At 43.7% G+C, this 20,510-nt stretch overlaps 1 protein-coding gene across 1 annotated transcript in view; it reads left to right on the top strand.

Annotated features, from left to right (window-relative positions):
• Positions 1–2,396: 2,396 nt before the first annotated feature.
• The window catches only part of LOC309674363 (dedicator of cytokinesis protein 1-like), a gene marked incomplete at both ends in the record, with an annotated part of 42,946 nt that continues 24,832 nt past the window's right edge, over positions 2,397–20,510 (top strand). Inside the window, one exon of the mRNA XM_082486384.1 lies at positions 2,397–2,568. Within this exon, the coding sequence (XP_082342510.1) occupies positions 2,397–2,568 (172 nt within the window). The remainder of the gene's footprint in view (positions 2,569–20,510) is intronic.

Here is a 20,510-nt window from a genome sequence, read left to right as displayed (position 1 = left end):
TGGTCATGGGATTACTCGTGTTGTTTCTGTTACATATCATGGTCAGATAACAGGACAAACCTCTTTTTCCACTGTCATCAAAATAAATTTTGCTATTGTAATACAGAACATGGATTTAATATGTAGAAGCTGCAAGTAATTATTTAGCTTTTATTTTATTGAATCAGATACTTCCTGCCTTAGGAGTATACTTAATCTTAGGTATATATAACTCTCCACTTAGTGCAGATATACATGTAAACTGAGACTAAGAAGTGCCAGTCTCTATGAGAAGTTAATTTAACCCTTAGTTAACACCTGATGAAAGGTTATCAGCTGTACATTTCTCATGAAGGGAAACATGCTCCTTTAGCCTCCCTCAAAATAGAAACAAATACCACCGTTTGAGTTTCTTCGAGGCCCAGAAAGGACAGAATATAGCAATAGCTCTCTTTATTAGCTAACTACAGCTACCTTCAGGTTTAAATTAGCATCAGAGTGCTGCCTTGTATCCCCTATTCACACCCTTTGCCTGCAAAGCTACCATGGTGTTCAAGGAAGTGATTCCTGGTTATCGGTAATCTAAATGAAAAGTCAGTCAGGTTCCCTGATTTACAGATTATTACAGTAATAGTCTTAAAAATCTCTAGACCATCTAACGCCAGAGCAGCTTCAGCAGTTTTGCAGGCACATATTTAGTGGTACCACAAAAATAATGCATCAGTTGTACAGAACCCCATTAGAAATAAATACTACTTGTCATTAGAAATAAATACTACTGCTGCACTGCGTTTCCATTTCATTTCTCCTTTCCCTTGCGTGGAAAACCAAAGATGACTAACAGGAACAGGGCAAGTACATCCATTATTTCAGTTACTTCACTTTGATTTAGCTTATAAAAATAAACCTGCTAAATCAAAGAGCTCCCTTGCAAGTTGTCTTTGTTAAGACTGTAATCTTTTACCCATTAATGCAGGATACAGATGATGAGCCACAAAGCTGATTTTGAAAATCTTTTGATCTTCTCACTCCCGGGCATAACGCATAAAGGTGCACTAGTTCGCTCTATGACAACGGCCTTTCAATTCTGCAGGACAAGAACAATGACGTTCAGATTAGTTCAAATGTGTAGGTGGTGACCTGGGAAAGAAATCTCAAGGATTGAAAAAAGGAAGGTACATGGAAAGAGGAGTAGATTCCTTCAGGTGTTTGAAATGAATACGTGATCTAAAAACCTTACAATAATGACAGAATCATAGAACGGTTTGGGTCGGAAAGGACCTTAAAGACCACAATGAATGCTGTTCCTTGTATCCCAACAATACAAGAAAATAAGAGGAGAGACAAGAGATTCAACCCTGACCTTGAGGACCTATTTTCTTTCTTAAATTTGTGATATGGGGCTGCTTCTTTGGTGAAAGGTGTCTTAACAAATGACAGCCAGTCATTTCACCTCTCTTTTTTTTCTCCTACGTGTTATCCTTCTACTTTCTCTTGACTTTTACACAGTTTATTTTCTTTTTCCTCAGTTTATTTTCCTTTTGCTAAGACTATTATTTAATTTTCCTTTTAAATCACAGTCCTGGGACCCTCCAAGAGCACAGGGGTTGAGATCAGGAAGCTCATTTCCCTTGCTTGTTCTTTTGTAATCCCATATTCCACCCCCTAATTAGCCAGGAGATGTTAAGTTTGCACCAGGCTTTTGATTTAGGTTAAGATATCAGAAGGTTTCTAATCTTTACGGCCGAGGATTTATTCAGGAATGGCAGGCTCATTGACATGGCGATACCCAAACGCAGAGAGCCTGCTGGTACTAAGCATTACCAGAAGCCTTGTTTTAGCGCCGCAATCTCCGGGAAGGAAGCAGAGAGAGATCCTCCAGGGCCAGGTGGCTGTCGAGATCAGAGCAGGAGCCAAAAAGAAAACAGCCAAGAAACTGGGGGTTTCTCCCTCAGGAGCAGACTGGGACCCTTCAGCCGCAGCTGCCGGGCACTGGGGCAGCGAGGGAAGTCCTTGCCGGTTCTACACAGAGATGGTTTTGCGTAGGTGAATAAACTTTTCGGCAGAGTAAGGCCAGGCGTACCTCGCACACCATCACGCAATTAGGGAGACTGCCAGGGCGGCACCACCCCGTCCCGCTTCCCTTTGTGTAGAAACCAGCCGGGACCCGGCCGGCTTTTCCTGTCAGCAGCGCCGGCTGCCAGCGGCAGGACGAGGGGGGGAATCGTGAGGGGACTCCGGCCCCCTGCCCCGCCGCTCCCCTCAGCACCCCGGGGGCCGGGGCGGCGGGGGAGGACGGGACAGACGGACGCTCAGGGTCGCTGAGGCGGGCTGCCCGCCCCGCCATCGCCCGCCTCCCCCGCGGCGGGGCGGCCGGGCCGGCCGGGGCGCCAGGCCGCTGGCTCCGCCCGCACCACATGACTCCGCCGTCGGTAGAAACTTTTCCCGTCCCGCGGTTGGAAAATGGCGGCGTAAGAACGGGGCTCTCTCGCATCCCCACCCGGTCCGGCCGCTCTCCCACCTCCCCCGCGGCCCCCAGCGCCATGACCCGCTGGGTTCCTACCAAAAGGGAGGAAAAATACGGCGTAGGTGAGGACCCTCCCGGCCCCGCTCCCGCCTGTTGCGCTGCGCCTGCCCGCGGGGAACCCCCAGAGCCGCGGGCCTTACCCCCTCCCCTCCCCTTCCCCAACCTCGCCTCCACCGGAGCCGGTCTCCAGCGGGGCCCCGCTCCGCTCCCCGGGCCGCGGCCGCGCTTCCCCGGGCAGCAGCAGTAGCTGCGCCCGCCGGTTCCCCTCTCCCTCCCCGCCTAGAGGAGACCACCCCGGCCAGCTTGAGGGGAGCGCGGGGTGGGCGGGCGGCCCCGGCTGCAGCCGCCGCTCCCGGTGGGGCTTCACTGAGGGAGAGTTGAGAACTTGGCTGGAAACGCCGGGCAACCTGCGCTTGGGTCAGCCTCGCGAGAAAAGTTACCTTTTCTTTTTTCTCCTAGGTGGCTTTTTCTTTCCCGAGTACTACTCTGTCTGAATAGAAGAGGGTTTTGGGTTATTTTTTAATGCTGATTTCACTGCCCTTCCCCCCCCCCCCCCCCCGGCTTCCAGCGCTGGATCCTTCGTGGGAGCGGTGTGGGGTCGCAGGGAAGCCCACCCCGCCATGGCGATGCCCGGCTCTCCCTCATCTCCTGTGCCCCCTCCGCTGAGGGAAAGTTTAAGGCTACCGAGGGAAAAGGCTCTTCGTTTTGCAGGGAGTGTGACTTTTCATACAGATGAGGGGTTTCTCCCTGCACGCTGTGGTCCGGGGATCCATTTCATACTCTGCTGCTTCCGTCCCTTCTCAGACAGAGGGGGATTGTTCTCTCTGTACTTAAAACGTCTCCGCTTTAATTAAACGGAACCAAACTCTGCTGGTTTTGGGCAGTGTTCTGCCGAGAGGGGCCTGTCTTGATATTGAAGATGTTTCATTTTGATCAGAAGTGTTTTTTGGGGGTTATGGGGAAGAAAACTTTATGGGCATGAGTGAGAGAGAGTGTTTGTCTTGGGGAAGGAAATAATAAATCTGACTATTCAATTTGGAAATACAAAGTTCAGTGTCTGCCACCATTCTTGGACTCTGTTGGTTGTGAAGAACAATTTAGTTTTCATACATAACCACAGCTAAGCCTTGTATAAACAATGTGAGCAGGAAGAAGGGAGTTTCTGGGTCTAAGCAGAGCCCAAGTGAATTTGGGGAATTAATTTTAAATTCTGGGTGTACATCCCTAGAAAACGAGAGCATGACTTTTAAATGATTAGCAAATCCTAGCTGACCAGTTACACTGTGTGAGAGCTGAGCGTAATGCCAGTGCTGAGGATGGAGGACGAAGATAAGAAAGCAGAAATGCTACAGGTGGCAGTGGCTCATTAAGTTTTCCGAAATACCTGCTGTGTGGTGTGGGTAGGTTATTTCTGAAAGAGTGGAATGACTGAAGCATCACGTAGTACATGTTGGTGTTAGAAACCAGTGACACTGGAAAGCAAGTTCCCCTTTTGTAGGAGCATGTGTCTAATACGGTGGCGGAGGAGATCGCTCCGACCTGGGTTTCCAGGAATCGATGTTTTGGAAGTGCTTTTGAAAGGGTGAGAGAATAAGAAGTGTGGAATAAACTGAGTATTTTAAAATACACTTTAAGTGTAATTGGATATCCAGTGTGGGAAATTGTATGTGTAGTAAGAGAACTAGACTCTTAAATGTAATTTAAGAAAAAAAAAATCATTTCACAGTTTCAAAAAGCACAAGATTTTGTGCTCAGCTGGTGTTTTTTGTTTGTGTCCACTGCTCTGGAGAGAAGTTTGTCAGGGTTTTATAATAGGTTTGTTTTTCTGTGATAGTTTCTTTTCTTTTCCCTGCAACTTAGCTGAGAGGGATGATCCTCAGCAAAATTAGGGTATTTCTCTGCTGAACTGCGGGGGTGTGAGAGTTGAAAGTAGACGTAGTGTTGCAAGGAGATAAAATAGGATTTAGAGCTAATTGAACATTGCGATTCACTGGCCCATGCTATGCTGTTAGACATCGTTTTGGGAGGGATAGCTTCTTTTTGGCGTCGCTGGGTTTCCTTCTGAGGAAGATGAATATTCAGTTTGGTTGCATGTGTTTTACACATCTTTGTGTTGTTAAAAAAGGGCGTTTCTGTACACTGCGAGACTTCTGGTATTTTATTGTCTGCTGCTTGTGAAACTTTCAGGTTGTGGAGAATTGATGTAGCAGTTACATAGTCCCAAACAGCAGTGAAGAAGGCACTGTTAAGGTGAACTCGCTAATAAACGAGTATTTTTGTTCCTAATTATTTACCGTGCCTGGTCAGTGTTGTCTGACAGTGGAATAGAAACATCTGCCTCTTCCCAAGTAGTTGAACTGTTAATTGATTGATGTTAATTGGATTGTTAATTGAACTGCCATCTTAGTCATACATGCATGTAATATACTTCGTGTGTATGCTTTACTAAAGCAGAAATAACAGCAATATTGTTACATTGCAGTTTTGGGAGCTCAGAAATATGTGTATGTATACGTGTGTATTTGTGTCTATATACATATAAAGATGTATAAATACGAAATATACATGTGTATATATAATACATATATATTTTTTTTTTCCTCCTCTTGACTAGTGTGTTCCTGTGCACAACTAAGCTTTCTTAAAATCTCAGGTCCCCAAGATTTGCTGGCTGTGATGTAGCTGGAATAAATTACTGCAACATACCTGTACTGAAATTGTGGTAGGATACAGGTGTGTTAAGAAACGGTCCTCCTTCTCAACCCTCTCCACCCTTCATGGTGGGGTTTGCAGATGATGCTGGATGTCCAGCACACGTGTAAACTAAACTTACTGCCTTAAAATGAGGAACGCTGTCATGTAGTGCATAGGCATTATCTCAGCAGGCAGTTGTGAGTGTGACTCAGCTCCGCTTCCTGAGAGAATTCAGGGCTCAGCGTGCAGGGAGGTTGGATGAGGAATGGGTGTGGATATAATGGGATAATACAATTATTAGATTAATGTATGGGGAACCATCCAAAACAGGAAAATGATCAGCTTAGTTGTAGTAGCGTTTCTCCACTCCCAATGCTCTGTATCCTTCTTCTTCTTGGTGACTAGTTATGTATTTCATCTCTTGCTCTGAGCTGGTGGGGAGGCACATGGTGGTGCTGAGACGGCCACATGGGTGTACGGCTTCCTCAGTAGCAACATCAGAGAGCCCCAGAAGCCGCTTACGTGCGCTGTGTACCCTTGATGTCCCAAGTGGCTGCGGAGTGCGGCAGCTCAGTCTCGCATCTTCTGCTTTTAGTATGATGTGAAAATTGTCATTTTGGCATTCTTCCTTATGCCAGTGGAGAGGAGATGTTACGAGCTGGTTTAGGAAGTCTGCGAGCCTGAATAGTGCTTCTGACATAGCATGAAGTGGGTCTAGTACCTTCCAAATCCTCTTGGCTTCTACTGTCATTTGACCCTTTTCCTTTGGACTTAAAGCTGCAGTAAGAGGTAGAATTGGAGTTACTGCGATTACCACAAATACTGTATTTAAGAGTAATTTAACGGAGTAGTTAGACCACCACCATGATGGTTTAATCTGCAGTTATTGTTTTGTTTTTTTAAAAATTGGGAAATAGAAAAATAGTGCCATGTACATCTGTGCATGGTCAGATGTAGAAGGAGAACTTCCCAGCTATAGGGCTCGTGTTCTCTGAGATCCTAATTTTCAGGATGATGACTCTACTTTCCTCTGCTATTCCTGATGAGTCACTGGAAAACATGGAGAGTCATGCCCTTGCCGTGATCAGTAAGCCAGTGCGGGCTCTGCCTTGCAGGCGAGGTACTCCTGGCTTTGGACACCTTCATAAACGCAAGGCTTGGTTAAGAAAGGGCCGGATATCTGTACGGGGAGCTGCATTAGGTTTTTTTACTTCAGGACAGCGTGCGATGCCTGGATAGGTGCATCTTAATGCCATGTATTAGGTCAGAGATAATGTATATGTCAAGGACGTGAGCGTTTCAAAAATAGTCTGTACTTCTATGACTGTGTAAGTACAATTCTTGCATTTACGTGGCATATCTAGGTGAGCTCAGACTTTCTCCTAAGTAGACAGTGTGTTGCAAGTACTTGAGATGGTATCCGTGGTTCTCAGTCCTTGGCCACTATCATGCAAGCTGCTCGGATACACTCTATGATGTGTAGGGTGTGTGTCTACACATACATTAACTAAAAAAAACCCAAACACAAACCCAACAACAAGCAAACAAAAAAAGCAGCCCACAAACAAAACCAATTTTAGTGTGGGCCACACCAGTTGGGAGTTCCTGTATTTTTGCTTGTGAGAGCAAGTCACAGCTAGCCTGATTTAGATGCTTTGAAACAGGATGGACTTTGGCCATGTTTCAAGGTTAGGGTATTTTAGTGCCTCTCTATGATTGGGATAGCTTTTCAGAAGGTATATATAGAAGCATCTTCAATCCAGGTATGCAGAAATATATATTTTTTTTTTTTTTTTTATTACTAGAGGAGGGCTATAATGAGTTGATGGAATAAGTGGTGATACAAAGGTCATGATATATAAGTTTTGCAACTGACTTGTGCTCTTGTAATGGCCCTTTGAAAGGGAGGGGATAAGAACTTGGTAAGAGCAGTGCCATTGAAAGCCCAGGAACAGCTAAGGCTGAGCACTGCTGCTTTGCTTCTTCTGCTCGAGGGAGGACTGCAGTGCTTTAGGACAGATTTGAGGCTTTTGTGGAATCCCAGATTTACAGTCCACAGCTGTGGTGAGTAGTGGTGGCATGTGGAGACTCTCTCCTCTTTACTAAGAGAGTTGATCTTGTGCTTGCACATTTGTGCCTTAAAGTACAGAAGGAAAGTTTTTTAGGAAATTGAAAAAGTTGCATCTTAGTGATGCACCTTAGGAATTGTAATGATGCTGTGTTGTGAGGTTTGGAGCTGTCTGGCAGGACAGGGTGTTTACCTTTGTGCTGTTAACTCTGACACGTCCCAAACTGATGGAGTAAAAATGCCCATGCAGTATTTGCTGTTGTATTTATCAGTGTATTACCATTTTGAGAAAGTGTGTGCAAGTTCAGGCTCCTGGAGACAACATACCTTCCTGTATGCCCAGATTAGAGTTCTATTTTGTGATACTTTACCTTTTAATTCCCTGCATACATTTCTGTGCTCCCCTGTCCCTGGCATCATGTGAAGGAGGGGTAAGGGCCTGGTAGATGAGGTGTACTTCTTCCTAAGTGAATGACTTTAATTTGACTGTAGGCACGTGCTTGATTGCGCTCAGTTTGCTCAGCAGTCACTATTGCTCTCTGTCAATAAATACTTGTTGCAAGCGACAAATTGGAGAGGGTTAAAGATACAGGATAAGTGGAAGCAACTTGTACTCCTCTGTTTGGTTTCGTCTAGGTCAGTGACAACATCACAGACTGGGACTGTTCCGAGAAATGATTCCTGTAGGGATTGACCGGATATTTTTTTTTTTTTCCTCATAGAGCACATAGTGACTTCCTATAGTCAGCTGGCTGCCTACGGGCTTAATACAGAACATTTATTTAACTCTGCAGAGAAAGTTTTCAGTCAGTTTAGGAGTTTTTCAGCTATTAATTAACACTCTTGTTCCTAGAAAGTAGAAGGGGAAAGGGGAACTTTCAGAAGATGAGGATTTACACCTCACATCGTATGCAAGTGTGGAAGTGACAGTAGGACAAGGTCCTGATGTAAGGTTTTTGGTTTGGTATTAATTCAGGGGGAAAACCATTTCTGAATTTCCATCTGAATTTCAAGTAGTACTGTGGTGGGTTTTGTATCTGTCATTGCCATAAATGCTTGATTTAGGTGCACTGATACGATCTTAATTTTAGACTGTTTGCCATACTTGGCACAGCTTTCTTTGTATTATAAATGCATTTTCCATTCTGCATAGACAAAGCTTTCATGAAAGGGGAAAGTAAACTGGATGCAACTTAAAGTCAAACCAATATCTCCAGGAAGCCTTTCTGTCAGCTTGCAACTACAGGCATAAGTGTTGCACTATTTTTGTTCTTTGAAATATTTGTGTTTCTGGAGTTTGTCCAGTATTGGCTGTAGAGCACACGCAGGATATGCTTTGTCTAATCCTTTAGTAGTCCTTCAGGACTGAAATTCAATACATCTTGTTAAATACCCGTAGATGTGTCCAACTTTAGATAAGTAGCTGAAAGCTGACTTATATTAATGAATAGAAGCTCAAATGAGGAACTCGTGCTAATCCAGTTTTAAAGTATTTACTCCATTAAAGATGTCAGTCTTACCTCTCCTCTTCTACCTGCTCCAAGTCAGAAACTTTCACAAAACATTCAGCGGTAGCTTATCACCGTCTCTATGAAATACACGGGCTGCTCTTCCATGGGTATTCCTTGACGGGGAGATGGACCACTGAAAAATTAGCATATCCCTTTTTTGTAGATTTAAAAACATTTTTAATTCTGTTTTCTGGCCTGTGGTAGATCCCAAAGCGATTCTAACAATAGTCGTTTTCTGAATAATGCTTTAATGAATTCCTCAATGAGTTACTGGAATACTTTCCTCCTTTAGCTTGGGGGGGAAATTGAAATCATGCCCTATCTAAATGGAAAGAATATTCAAAAAGAGATAATTCTGGTAATTCTGAAACTTTATCTACATTTTCAGGCTGTAGTTCTGAAAACATTTATATATTTATAGTGTTATTAATATTCCTGTGTTTATGTAATTTGTACATTAAATCTCATTTCTGATGTAAAGACTTGTAACACAAGAAGCAGCAGTTGCTGAATTTCAGTTTAATCAGCAAAATATGAAATATCTCTGGAAATATTTTTCTGCTCCATATAGCTTTGTAACTAAACTGAAATAATTACATTGAGAACTATTATGTGTCATCATGTATCCATATACATAACAAAACAAACAGATGGCTGAATAACTGAAGTAACTGTTGGCCATGATACTTGAATTTTGTTTTTTTTTAAATAATATTTCTTAGCACTGCTGCTTTATTTAGAGTACTGTTTATATTATTTTAGCACAGACCTTTTTACAATGTGTTTTCAGAGGTTTGTGGTGGCTGATTTTACCACAGGGTGTTGGAGTTGCAAAGTGTCTATTACCTAGTAGAAAATAAAAGCAATGAGCGATATAGGGTTTGCTGTGTAATTTATGAGCACAAATGGAAGTAAAAGTGTGCATAATTGGTATATATGCTTGTAGGCACTTGGTTTCTTATGACACTCTGTTGTGTACATCTCTAGTGTTGTAGCAGCTGTGTCACTTTGACATTTTTACTACACAAATTAATCAGTATTGAGCTTGCAAACCTGCTTGAACAGCTCCCCCGCTGAGTTAGGTACAGGAGTTTTGGGAGCGGGCTGTAGTAAAGCGGGAGTCCCTGAGGAGTCCCATGTGCGGAGGGCATCCTTGGTGGCATTGTGGAGAATTGTCTTCCTCTTGGAGGAGCGTCGTGGCTTGACATGGTGAGTTCCTACCTGATTGCTGGCAGAGCTTTGTGAAGGCACAGCTCCTGAGCAGCCTTGAAAATGTACGTCTGACACTGCAGGTGAGCGCTTGGGATTTGTGAGAGCGCACGAACTGTGACGTGCCCAAGAGCCTCTTCAAGCATCCAAATACCTTTTGGAAGCCCAGCCTTGGGTGTTTGTGTTTGTTCTGCGTGCCTTCTCCTCCTCCTCCAAACAAAGCACGGAAATACTGACATCACTGGATTTGGAGTTGAATGTAATAAAATAACATATGTTTAGGGAAGGTAGCTGAATAGCCCGTGGGTCCCAGGAGGAGATAGCTGCTGCCAAAGAAGGAGTTGATGATGCCAGACTGTACCCAGACCTAATGTGCAAGGACCTTCAGCTGTGCTGTATTAGTGGAGGAGGGCTTTCTTAACTTCCATACGTGGAATTAAAAAAAAACAACTTCAGAAGTAAGATGGCAAACCCTGGTGCTTCTGGTCCCTGTATAAGGCTAAAGAAGGTCATCGGAAGGTGGCAGGGATACAGGATTGTGGAAAGCTCTGCTGTCACCTGCATCTCCAGCAGCATGCCTGCCTCCCAGCTGATGCTTTAGCCTTTAGCATCCTCCTAATCGTGCCAGCTGATCTGCAGGAAAAAATTTTGGGACTAGGGAGTGGTTCAGCGAATGGAGTTGGGTGTTTTTGTTGAGGAGCTGCTTCCGCTTCAGTGTGGTGTGTGTATGGTATTGTCTGTAGTGAAGGCTGTGTATCAGAAATGAAGTGAAAGGAAAGCAACTGGTAATGTAAAAAGTATTCCTGTAGTGGACCCTGAAACAGGAAGTATCTCAGTGCTGAGCCAGATGGAAGTAGCTGATGATAATTTGAGTTTCCAAGTCTTGACACAGATGGTGAACAATTTAAAGGGACGCTTGCTTTCAAAAAAATCTGCTGTGCATATGACTCCAGTGAACAAATCATGACCCTGAAATGGCTGCAGATTATCAAGGCAGTGACTTGGAATGTCCTATAAATACTGTCCTAAAGGAGGGGTTTCACTGCAGTTGTAATGACTAAGTAGAGATACAGTTAAGCATGTCGCTTGGGTCAGGAAAGTTATAGATAAAGGTCTGTGGGAACATTTAAACTTTCTCTTGACTAAAGATAAGATTATTCTCCTAAAATATGAGCATATGAATAAAAACTAACATCATGATGGCAAGAAGTGGAGGTTTTACTTCTACTTTAATTATTATTTTTTATTAAGTAAGAGAAAGAGCTAAAAGAGGGTTTCTTTATCGGTTCTTGTTTGATTTGCGTGGATGTCCTGTTGGTCGGCGGATCTGAAGAAGGGACCTGCTGCAAGTGTGACCAAGCCTGTGGTTATTCCCTCCTTAACTGCTGTGGAGACTGTCATAGTATGGTGGGCTGTAAGAATCTCCGTCCTTGCTTCTGCCTTGCGATGCAGCCTGTCCTCTTGGTTTATTTATTTTTTCCTATTGCTTTGGGGTCACACGGGAGCATGTTACCTTTTCTGTGTTGTACAATCTATGGCTCCTTTGTAACTCAAATATTTAGAAAATAATGCTTATAGCCAAGCCTATATTATGCTCTGTCTGATGTGAGGTAACAATGATGTTGCCTGCTGTCTGGCCTCTGGACTTGGCTGCTAGGTGGCCTGGTAGCTTTGGGCTCTGCGGGTAGTAATGTATTGCTGTTTCACCCACCACGTTGATGGGAACTGTTGGTTGTGTCCCCATTAATCCATAGCCTTGCCAATGCTTCTTTGACCAAGAATCTTAGGTGGAATAGACTTGGGAGACTTTTTGGTTTTTTTTTCTCCCCTCTGAGCTTTGTGTGGTGGTGTGGTTTTGGGGTTGGGTGTGGGCTTTTTTTGTTGGTTTTTTTTTTTTGCTTCTGTGGAGTGATCTCTCTGAAATTTCTGATGTAAAGGGTAAGTGGTGTCGCTAAAACAGTGGTTTTACTGATAGCATTTTTAGTAAGTTGGTTTAAAAAAAAAGTGGTTTGTGGTTTTTTTTTTAGTTTACTTTTGGAGGTATTTGGGCTTCCATTTCAGATCAGAGTTACTTTGTAGAAGGTATATCTTTGGTATGGCAGTATCTAACTCTGCCTCCTTCTTCAACAGCCTGTCAGCAATGCCTCTAGCTTCTGACACTGTCTTCTACCTCAATGTGACCTTGTCAAGTCTGTTCTGCACTTTTTTTGTGTCTCTTCTGATGCTGCTCACTAACAGTTGGGCATAAAGAAGACAATGTTTTTCTTACAGGCTTCCCAGGCAATGGGCAGCAGTAAGCAGAAGAGCAACTCCAAGTCCCTGTAAGACTGGGACTTGCTCGCAGTGGGTGGCATTGAATTCTTTTTAAAATGAATTTAGTGATATATGATGAAGCACTGGAAAGGATGGAAGCAGTAGATAAAGATCCCTTTCCCAGAGTTTTCAGTTACTGAGCTCTTCTGATGAGAAAACAGTTGTTCTTGCTCACAAGTGGCTGGAGATGAGAACAGATATTTTTGTGGCGCAGAGGTATTTCTTAGGCAGTAGTTTCCATAGTGTGTGAGTCAAATGGGACAAAACAGCAACCCCGAACTTTTGATAGAGAGCCAAATATTCTTTTGGTATTTATTGTATTACACTTTGTTTATTTTTATTTGTTGGTTTTGTTCTTGAGTGTCTCACTGTAACTAAGAGGCTAAAAGGATTTACAAGAGCATTAGACATTTATCTGGATAATAGAGACATCTGCAGTTACATTAGATTGGATCGCTGTAATGCTAAGCATTACCGTCCTAAACAGCTTCAGGACTGATAAGGTGCTGACGGATGAGGGAATTTTTTTTTAGTGCTGGCTAATACAGAATTGTCTGCTGCAAGGTCTTGGTGTGTCTCTAAAATGCTGATTATGGGAACTGGAATTTGGGCTCTGTTTAGTCTGATCTGGTCTCTCTCCTGGTGAATCGCGCTGCTGGGATGTTGATGCGAGTAGCTCATGTGCAAGTCTTAATGCGATTATAACAAATCCTTCGTTAAAGCAGTGCCGCCTTGTAATTGTGCCTGCAACAAGGATGGGGAGTTACTCGTTTAGTCAGTTACTTGTTTACATTGCCCACATAATGGGAAGAGTGTCCCATTAGCAAGGTTTTATTTGGGGAAAAAAACTTCTTTGAGAAGCAAGTGAGTCTTTGAGGAGTGCCGAAAGTAGCTTGCTTCATGCTCTGTGGGGTGGGAATTTTTATTCCTAAAAAATAAAGCAGTAGATATAGCCAGATAAGCACTTTTTAATAAAGACTTGAGAGAATTACTCATTTATGGAACTGTTTACATTTTTAGAAGTTTTGTGTGGGTTCGGCTTGTGTTTGATTTTCTAGTTGAATATATTCTTGAAATGATTTATTAACAGATTTTTATCAACTTTTGCTGCAAAAAGAGGGCTCTGTTTATTTACTGAACTGGGATAACAGAGTGATTTAACTGATTCGGATTTGTGCCTTAAACACAGAAAGTACAGTTTGGGCTTACTGCGACAGTTGCTGGTTTCTGCAGTTAGAGCACATGAAGGTAAGATGTTCTTGGCTGAACACTGGAAGAAGTTTTAGTACTATTAGGGCTTGAATATCTAAAATACTGGGATAACTGTGTAAGCTTTTACAGTCCAGGCATGATACCATCTGTAATGCAGTGTGCTGATCTGGGAGCTATTCTTAAATCTGGATACAAACTCTAAGATTAGAAGTTCATGTAGTGTTTTGTATAATAGTGTCTTGATGCTTCCAAAATGTATTTTCCACCTTCCTTATGTGAACAAAATAGTTTTGCAGAGGGGCGAATAGAATAATTGAATACCATCTCAAGTGCTGATAAGGTGAGGAGGATAGTGATAGCATTGAGTAATGACTGAGTAAACTTAGTAAAAAGTAAAATATTGGTGAAAACTAGTGAAGCCTTGGGCTCTACAGTCATGTTTCCCTACTTACTGCATCTGCACGTTGCAGGCGTTTCTGTTGTTACCTTTACATGCATCAACATAGTCTTGCTCTTGGGACACTAATGGACCAAGAAACATTTTTACAGTTTAAACTGTTTTTCTCCAAAACACTGGAGGCTCCTAATCCAGAGGAGCAAGTTGGATTCCCACCTGAAAATGACACCAGTGCTCTCCCCCTCCCCACCCTTTTCAATGTGCAGGCTGTAGACACGAGTCCCACTGCAGAATGGTCCAGGTGTCTCGTAGGGTGTTTTCACCAAACTTAACCAGAGCAAATATCTGTTGATTTATGTATTAAAAATGTGCTGTGTTGCTGGACATGGGAACTTGAATTGAGCGTACAATGCACTAGCTGTCATTAGTTTGTTTTTTTTTTTTTTAATAGTTTTGCTTTGAGATAGAGGTGCTGAATAAGTTAAATAACTGAGAAATAATCATTGGTTATAAGTCTAATGCAGTATTTTTACAGTGGGCAAATCACATCTTTTAAGGTGCAAGTGGTTGTGGAGGATAGATGTGCTGTCCAGTTTAGCACAAGCTTGTGCTACCAGTTGGAGCTTGCCAAATACAAACATTTGAGCAGATTTAGTATCTGCTGTGTTGTTTTGAAATCGTTACAGGGAAATTGTTCTCCTTAAGCCGTTGTTTCCAATGGGGCAGTGCTAGAAACGGCACTTATCTGCTCCTCTCGCCAGGAGCTGGCCCTTACCTCCTCTGTAGGCTGGTCCTACTCTGAGCTACCAGCATGCGTGTTGTGTGCGTTAATGCTTTATTTCTTTTCAGCAACGATGCTGGGAAGATAACATGCGAAAAAGAGTAGTTAAAATATTTCTTTTCTTATAGCAGCAGGTTGCTAAGTTACTGCTGGGTCAGTGGCACCTTAAGCACCCTACTAGCATTAATATACGTGACCATCAGTGGCGTTTTTATAATACTCTGTCTTCAGGTGGTTGTGCTTAGGAAGTAAGGTGTTACAGCCTTGAGCTATTCTTAATTAATGAGGGTGACTTCGAGGTTTGTGGGAGTAAGGGTAGTAGTTACAAGGGTTGCCTTCAACGCGTTTCAGTAGACTGAGGGGTGTCCTAGTAATAGGGAACCAAATTGGTCAGTAGGACAGGGCTCAGTGGCTGCTGGCGGAAAGTTCTCATCTGGGAATTTCCCAAGTTCATTTGTGATAGATTATTTGGCTACATCAACTTTAATTAGACTAGAAAAGGCTTTAGAATGATCAAATGAACTCGTGATAAAGGTAAGTGTTGCAACTATAAATGTAGGTTCCTGTTGCTCAAAAAGGTGTGTAGTTCAACATCTGTCAGCAAAGCTTTCGTGTGTTCCTCTACTCCAGCTTTCCCCACTTCCCAGAAGTTCATATATTTGATTTATGGAGAGAGTAAAACGTGATGCTGTGATTTTTAAAGAACAGGAATACCATATTGGTATTCTTCTCCCATCTTCTCCCTATTTCTTCCAGAATGAACATAACAATTAGTATGGGTTCAAAGGATTCCCCTTAGGTGGGAAACATGGAGTTTGTATGGATATGAGCTCTCTCTGACAGTGCTCTAAGGAAACCCTGTTTCTCATGGAAGGGGTTGATGGTGAGAGACCGACTCTCTGCAGCCTGGAGCGAGCCGGACAGTGACTCTTTGTTAAGGCTGGCTGCCGAGCCAACTCTGTCGCTCTTCTGAAAGTGGCACGAGGCATGTGATTTCTTACTGCTTTGGAGAAAAACAATTTTTCCCTGTTTTTGCAAAATGCCGCTCTTATCTTTTAATGCATTCAATGCTGTTTGACTCGCTTCCATGGTTACGTTTTTACATTAATTCTGGTATAAGATACAACTTCAGGAAAAATATCACATTTCCTATTTCTGCAATAGCCTAGCTGTTGTGGAAAAGAAAGTGTTGGTGGATCAAATTGTGGCCCTTAGCAGGTAATTCTTCTCTCTGACTGTTATTTCTAAGAAAGCAGGACAAGTTCCTCGGGGGTTATTTGACTCTGGATCTGTGCTCTGTTCTCTGTAGTTCTTGCTCTTGGAGACAGCTTGAAGGACTGAAAGACAAATAAGGCGATGGCAAGTAAAAATAAATTGAGTAAAGTTTGGTGTGTAAAAAGCCTAAAACTCGTTCTCCTCTCTTCCTTACTCTATAAGTTTCCCGAGAAAGCAACAGAAGAATTCTGGTTTTGTTTTCCCTTGTAGAAATGCTGAGGAGGAAGAACAGTAGGAAATGAAAACTTCTTCCCATCACCCCATTTTCCCCTTGCTTTAGGCTTTTTGCTCTGCATCATCAGCTCTATATTGCAGTGAATAGTGTCTTGCAGGGGCCATTTTTTTGCTAACTATTTCCGCAGTAGTGTGATAGCGGTTTTATTGTGTTGAACTTGATTTTTATAGTCATTGAAATGACTATTAAAATATAGCTGTGACATTAAGCTCACTGCTATAGAAAGGCTTAGTAAAAGACACCCTCTCTGCAAAATTATGTTCACTGCAATAGAGACCTGCTGCAGTGGCAAGGGAAAAGCTTGAAGCAGGGGAGTGATGCGTCAGGCATCTTCAGATGGAGCGAAGATGAGTGTGGTGTGGATTGTTTTTGTTAAAAATCCTCGTGGAGATGTAACTGGGCTTCATTCTTGCTGGCTTCTGCATAGCAGCAGCAGAAAGCTGGAAAAGGTATTTTCATAAAGGTTCTGCTGCATCCCATGGAGGACGAAGGTCCTTCATGAAATGGCTGTGTACGTCATCGATGACCAGTTTTCTACCCAACCTGTACGCCCTACTTGACCACCAAATTGGCAACCTGTAATTGAGTGTTGGTGCCTGTGCAGACTTTGACCATAATTTGTGCTCGTTTAGCCTGGAGCACTGGATTGGGGGACTTCAGGGTTTGCCTGTGTTGTGTGTGTGACTCTAATATAGTCCCTTTCATAACCTGGTTTTAAGGTTGAGCTTGTTGCATTTGGGGTTGTTTGCACCTGCTTCTGTGTTTGGGGGGACAGTTTCAAAATGCACTGCTGCATTGGGACCTTCTCCTAAGGCTGCAGATGGTATCTGTTGAAGTTCATGATGTTGCCCTGCTGCGCTTGGCCATGTGCTGCAGCCTTCACTGTTCTGCTGTGGGTGGTTTTCCCCGATTGCTCTGAGTTATTTACAGAGCTATTACAGGAAAAGCATTGACGTTTTGAGCAAGCTGAACTCCTTGCAACTGTTGGTTGAGGGTTGAGGTGGGTGGCAGTGCTGGTGCAAGGGAAGGGGCAGGGACGTGCAGCTGGAGGCACATCAGCCAGGAATGGGTGTGGAGCTGCAGGGCTGCCAGCTTTGGTCACTTATCTCTTGGGGAACCTCTGTCTAATGATACAGCCTGACTTTGACTCATGACCAGTTCCTACACACTTGATCTTCTGCCAGCACAGACTGTAAGCTGAACTAGTCCTCCTCCCCTCCAGTGTTTAACTCTTTTCTTTCCTTCCTTCTCATGCCCAGCATGAGATGCATTTTATGCATAGCAATATTGAAAGTTTTTCAAATTTTGCAAAGACTTCAGGTAGATGCTGGTTTTAATTACCTGAAATTTAAAACAGCCAAGTCCTTTCTTCATTTGCATGGTGGTAAGCGTAGTGCTGTCTTTGACACATTTGAGGATGTTACCTGTAGGCCCACCATAGCAAGAGCCAAGTCATCGCTTCTTAGTGACCCCCAGTGAAACGTAGAAATTTAAGGAAATGTCAAAACTCACTGACTTTGTGATTCTGCGTTACCAGAAGACAGATGCCAAGACATCTGCCTCTAGATAATGTTTTCTGTTCGTCTAAATCAGCATCTTGATTTTCTACAAAAGCCGATCTTAAGAGCTTGGGGTGGTATGATTACTTCTTGTGTACAATGTGTTTCATTTAATATACTTTTTAATATTAAAAATCGATTGGAATGTTCTTGATTGTGCTTCTTGTTAGCTATGCATTAATGCTTCTATAGTCACAGAATCACAGAATTATCAGAGTTGGAAGGGACCTCTAGAGATCATCTAGTCCAACTCCCCTGCCAAAGCAGGATTGCCCAGAGCACATTACTCAGGACTGCATCCAGGCGGGTCTTGAACATCTCCAGAGAAGGGGACTCCACAACCTCCCTGGGCAGCCTGTGCCAGTGCTCTGTCACCCTCACTGTAAAGAAGTTTTTCCGTGTATTTGAACGGAACTTCCTGTGTTCTAACTTGTGCCCATTGCCCCTCGTCCTGTTACTTGGAACCATTGAAAAGAGCCTGGCTCCATCCTCCTTCAACCCACCCTTTAGATACTTGTACGCCATAATAAGGTCTCCCCTCAGCCTTCTCTTCTCCAGGCTAAAGAGTCCCAGCTCTCTCAGCCTTTCCCCATAAGGCAGATGCTCCAAGCCCCTAATCATCTTAGTTGCCCTTCGCTGGACTCGCTCCAGCAGTTCCCTGTCCCTCTTGAACTGGGTAGCCCAGAACTGGACACAGTATTCCAGTTGTGGCCTCACCAGTGCAGAGTAGAGGGGGAGAATGACCTCCCTCGACCTACTGGCCACACTCTTCCCTATGCAGCCCAGGATTCCATTGGCCTTTTTGGTGACAAGGGCACATTGCTGGGTCATGGGTAATTTACTGTCTACCAGGATCCCCAGATCCTTCTCCTCAGAGCTACTTCCCAGCAGGTCTGCCCCTAACCTGTACTGGTGCCTAGCATTCTTCCTCTCCAGGTGCAGGACCTTGCACTTGCTTTTGTTGAACCTCATTAGGTTCTTCTCTGCCCAGCTCTCCAGCCTGTCCAGGTCACGCTGGATGGCAGCATGGCCCTCTGGGGTGTCAGCCACCCCACCCAGTTTGGTATCATCAGCAAACTTGCTGAGGATACACTCTGTCCCCTCATCCAGGTCATTAATGAATATATTGAACAAAATTGGATCAAGTATTGACCCCTGGGGGACACCACTGGTTACAGGCCTCCAACTAGACTCTGTGCCGCTGATCACAACCCTCTGAGTTCTGTCCCGCAGCCAACTCTCAATCCACCTCACTGTCACCTCATCTAGCCCATACTTCCTCAGCTTCCTAATGAGGATGTCATGGGAGACAGTGTCAAAAGCCTTGCTAAAGTCGAGGTAGATGACATCCATGACTCTCCCCTCATCCAGCCAACCAGTTATAACATCATAGAAAGCTATCAGATTGGTCAAGCATGATTTACCCTTGGTAAATCCATGTTGACCACTTCCAATAACTTCCTGTTCCTCAACGTGTTTGGAGATGACATCCAGAATGAGTCGCTCCATTACCTTCCCAGGGACAGAGGTTAGACTAACTGGTCTGTAGTTCCCTGGGTCCTCCTTCTTGCATTTTTTGAAGATTGGAGTGATGTCAGCCTTCCTCCAGTCCTCAGGCACCTCTCCTGTTCTCCATGACCGTTCAAAGATGGTGGAGAGTGGTCTAGCAATAACATCCGCCAGCTCTCTCAGCACTCGCGGATACATGCCATCAGGGCCCATGGACTTGTGAATGTCCAGCTTGGCCAGGTGGTCTCTGACACAGTCCTCCTCAACTGAGGGAAAATCTTCCTCTCTCCAGACCTTCCTCTTTGCCTCCAGAGTATGGGAATCAATAGTCAATAATGATATCTTTTTTTTTAACACTGGTTTCAACTTTATACCCTCAGTACTTAGTGGTGAAGTACTCTGAGTACAGATTAAGTAGCAAGAAGGAGGAGGGAGAAAGCTGTTAGAAGAGTGAGTTGGCATCGTACTTCATTAGCTCCCTAAAAATAAAGTATCTGGTTTAAAAGGGGGAGGAGGAGGAAAAAGCGAGAAACTGAACTTGGTTCTTGGAATCTTGGATAGGTCCAGAACTCTCTTATTTTTTTGTTATTTCAAAGTTTGTGCAGAAAGAACAAGTGTGCATCTTGAGCTCTGCCTGCAGGATTCAGCAATAGGATGGTTACGCTTTAGGAAGGCAAGTTGACTTAAGTTTGGGGATTGTTCTGGATTTACGAAGTTTCCTCAGCTTACTAATTCATGTTGGGTAGTGATTAGACATCCGTGTGTTGCAGAACTTACTGCTCCCCTGTGTTGCCATCTGTTATAAAACCTGACATGTCTAGTTATGTTACGGATGCTTGGGTGGCCCTTCGCTCTTTCTAACCTGTGCTCAGCTGACAGTCAGTGCTGCACCTGTACTTAGGTTCTCCTCTAAATGCAGAATTTATTCCCATGTATGTTTTGTGTCCTCACTTGGGAAAAGGGAAGGCAGGCTCTCACTGCAGGGATTTCAGTTTGAGGGCTGCCAGAGTCCAGGTTCAGGATTCTCGTCAGATGTCCTGTGTGGTTCATGAAGGAGAGGGAGTGCTCCTGGGCTTGCGTGGGAATAGTTTCAGATGAACCATTTTTATTTTTATTTTTTTCCCCATGTATTTGGTGCTCAGGTGGAGGAGGGGGAAGAGGAATGGTCCCCTTTATAAGGGAAAATGAGAATAAATCCTTACCATCTACTTAAACTTGTTGGATTTAGTCTAGTCCTGCTG

Source organism: Vanellus vanellus, assembly GCF_965231255.1.
Source record: "Vanellus vanellus genome assembly, chromosome: 7".
NCBI lineage: Eukaryota > Metazoa > Chordata > Aves > Charadriiformes > Charadriidae > Vanellus > Vanellus vanellus.
The sequence above is the reverse complement of the archived record's forward strand: the minus strand, read 5'-3'. Positions and strand labels throughout refer to the sequence as shown.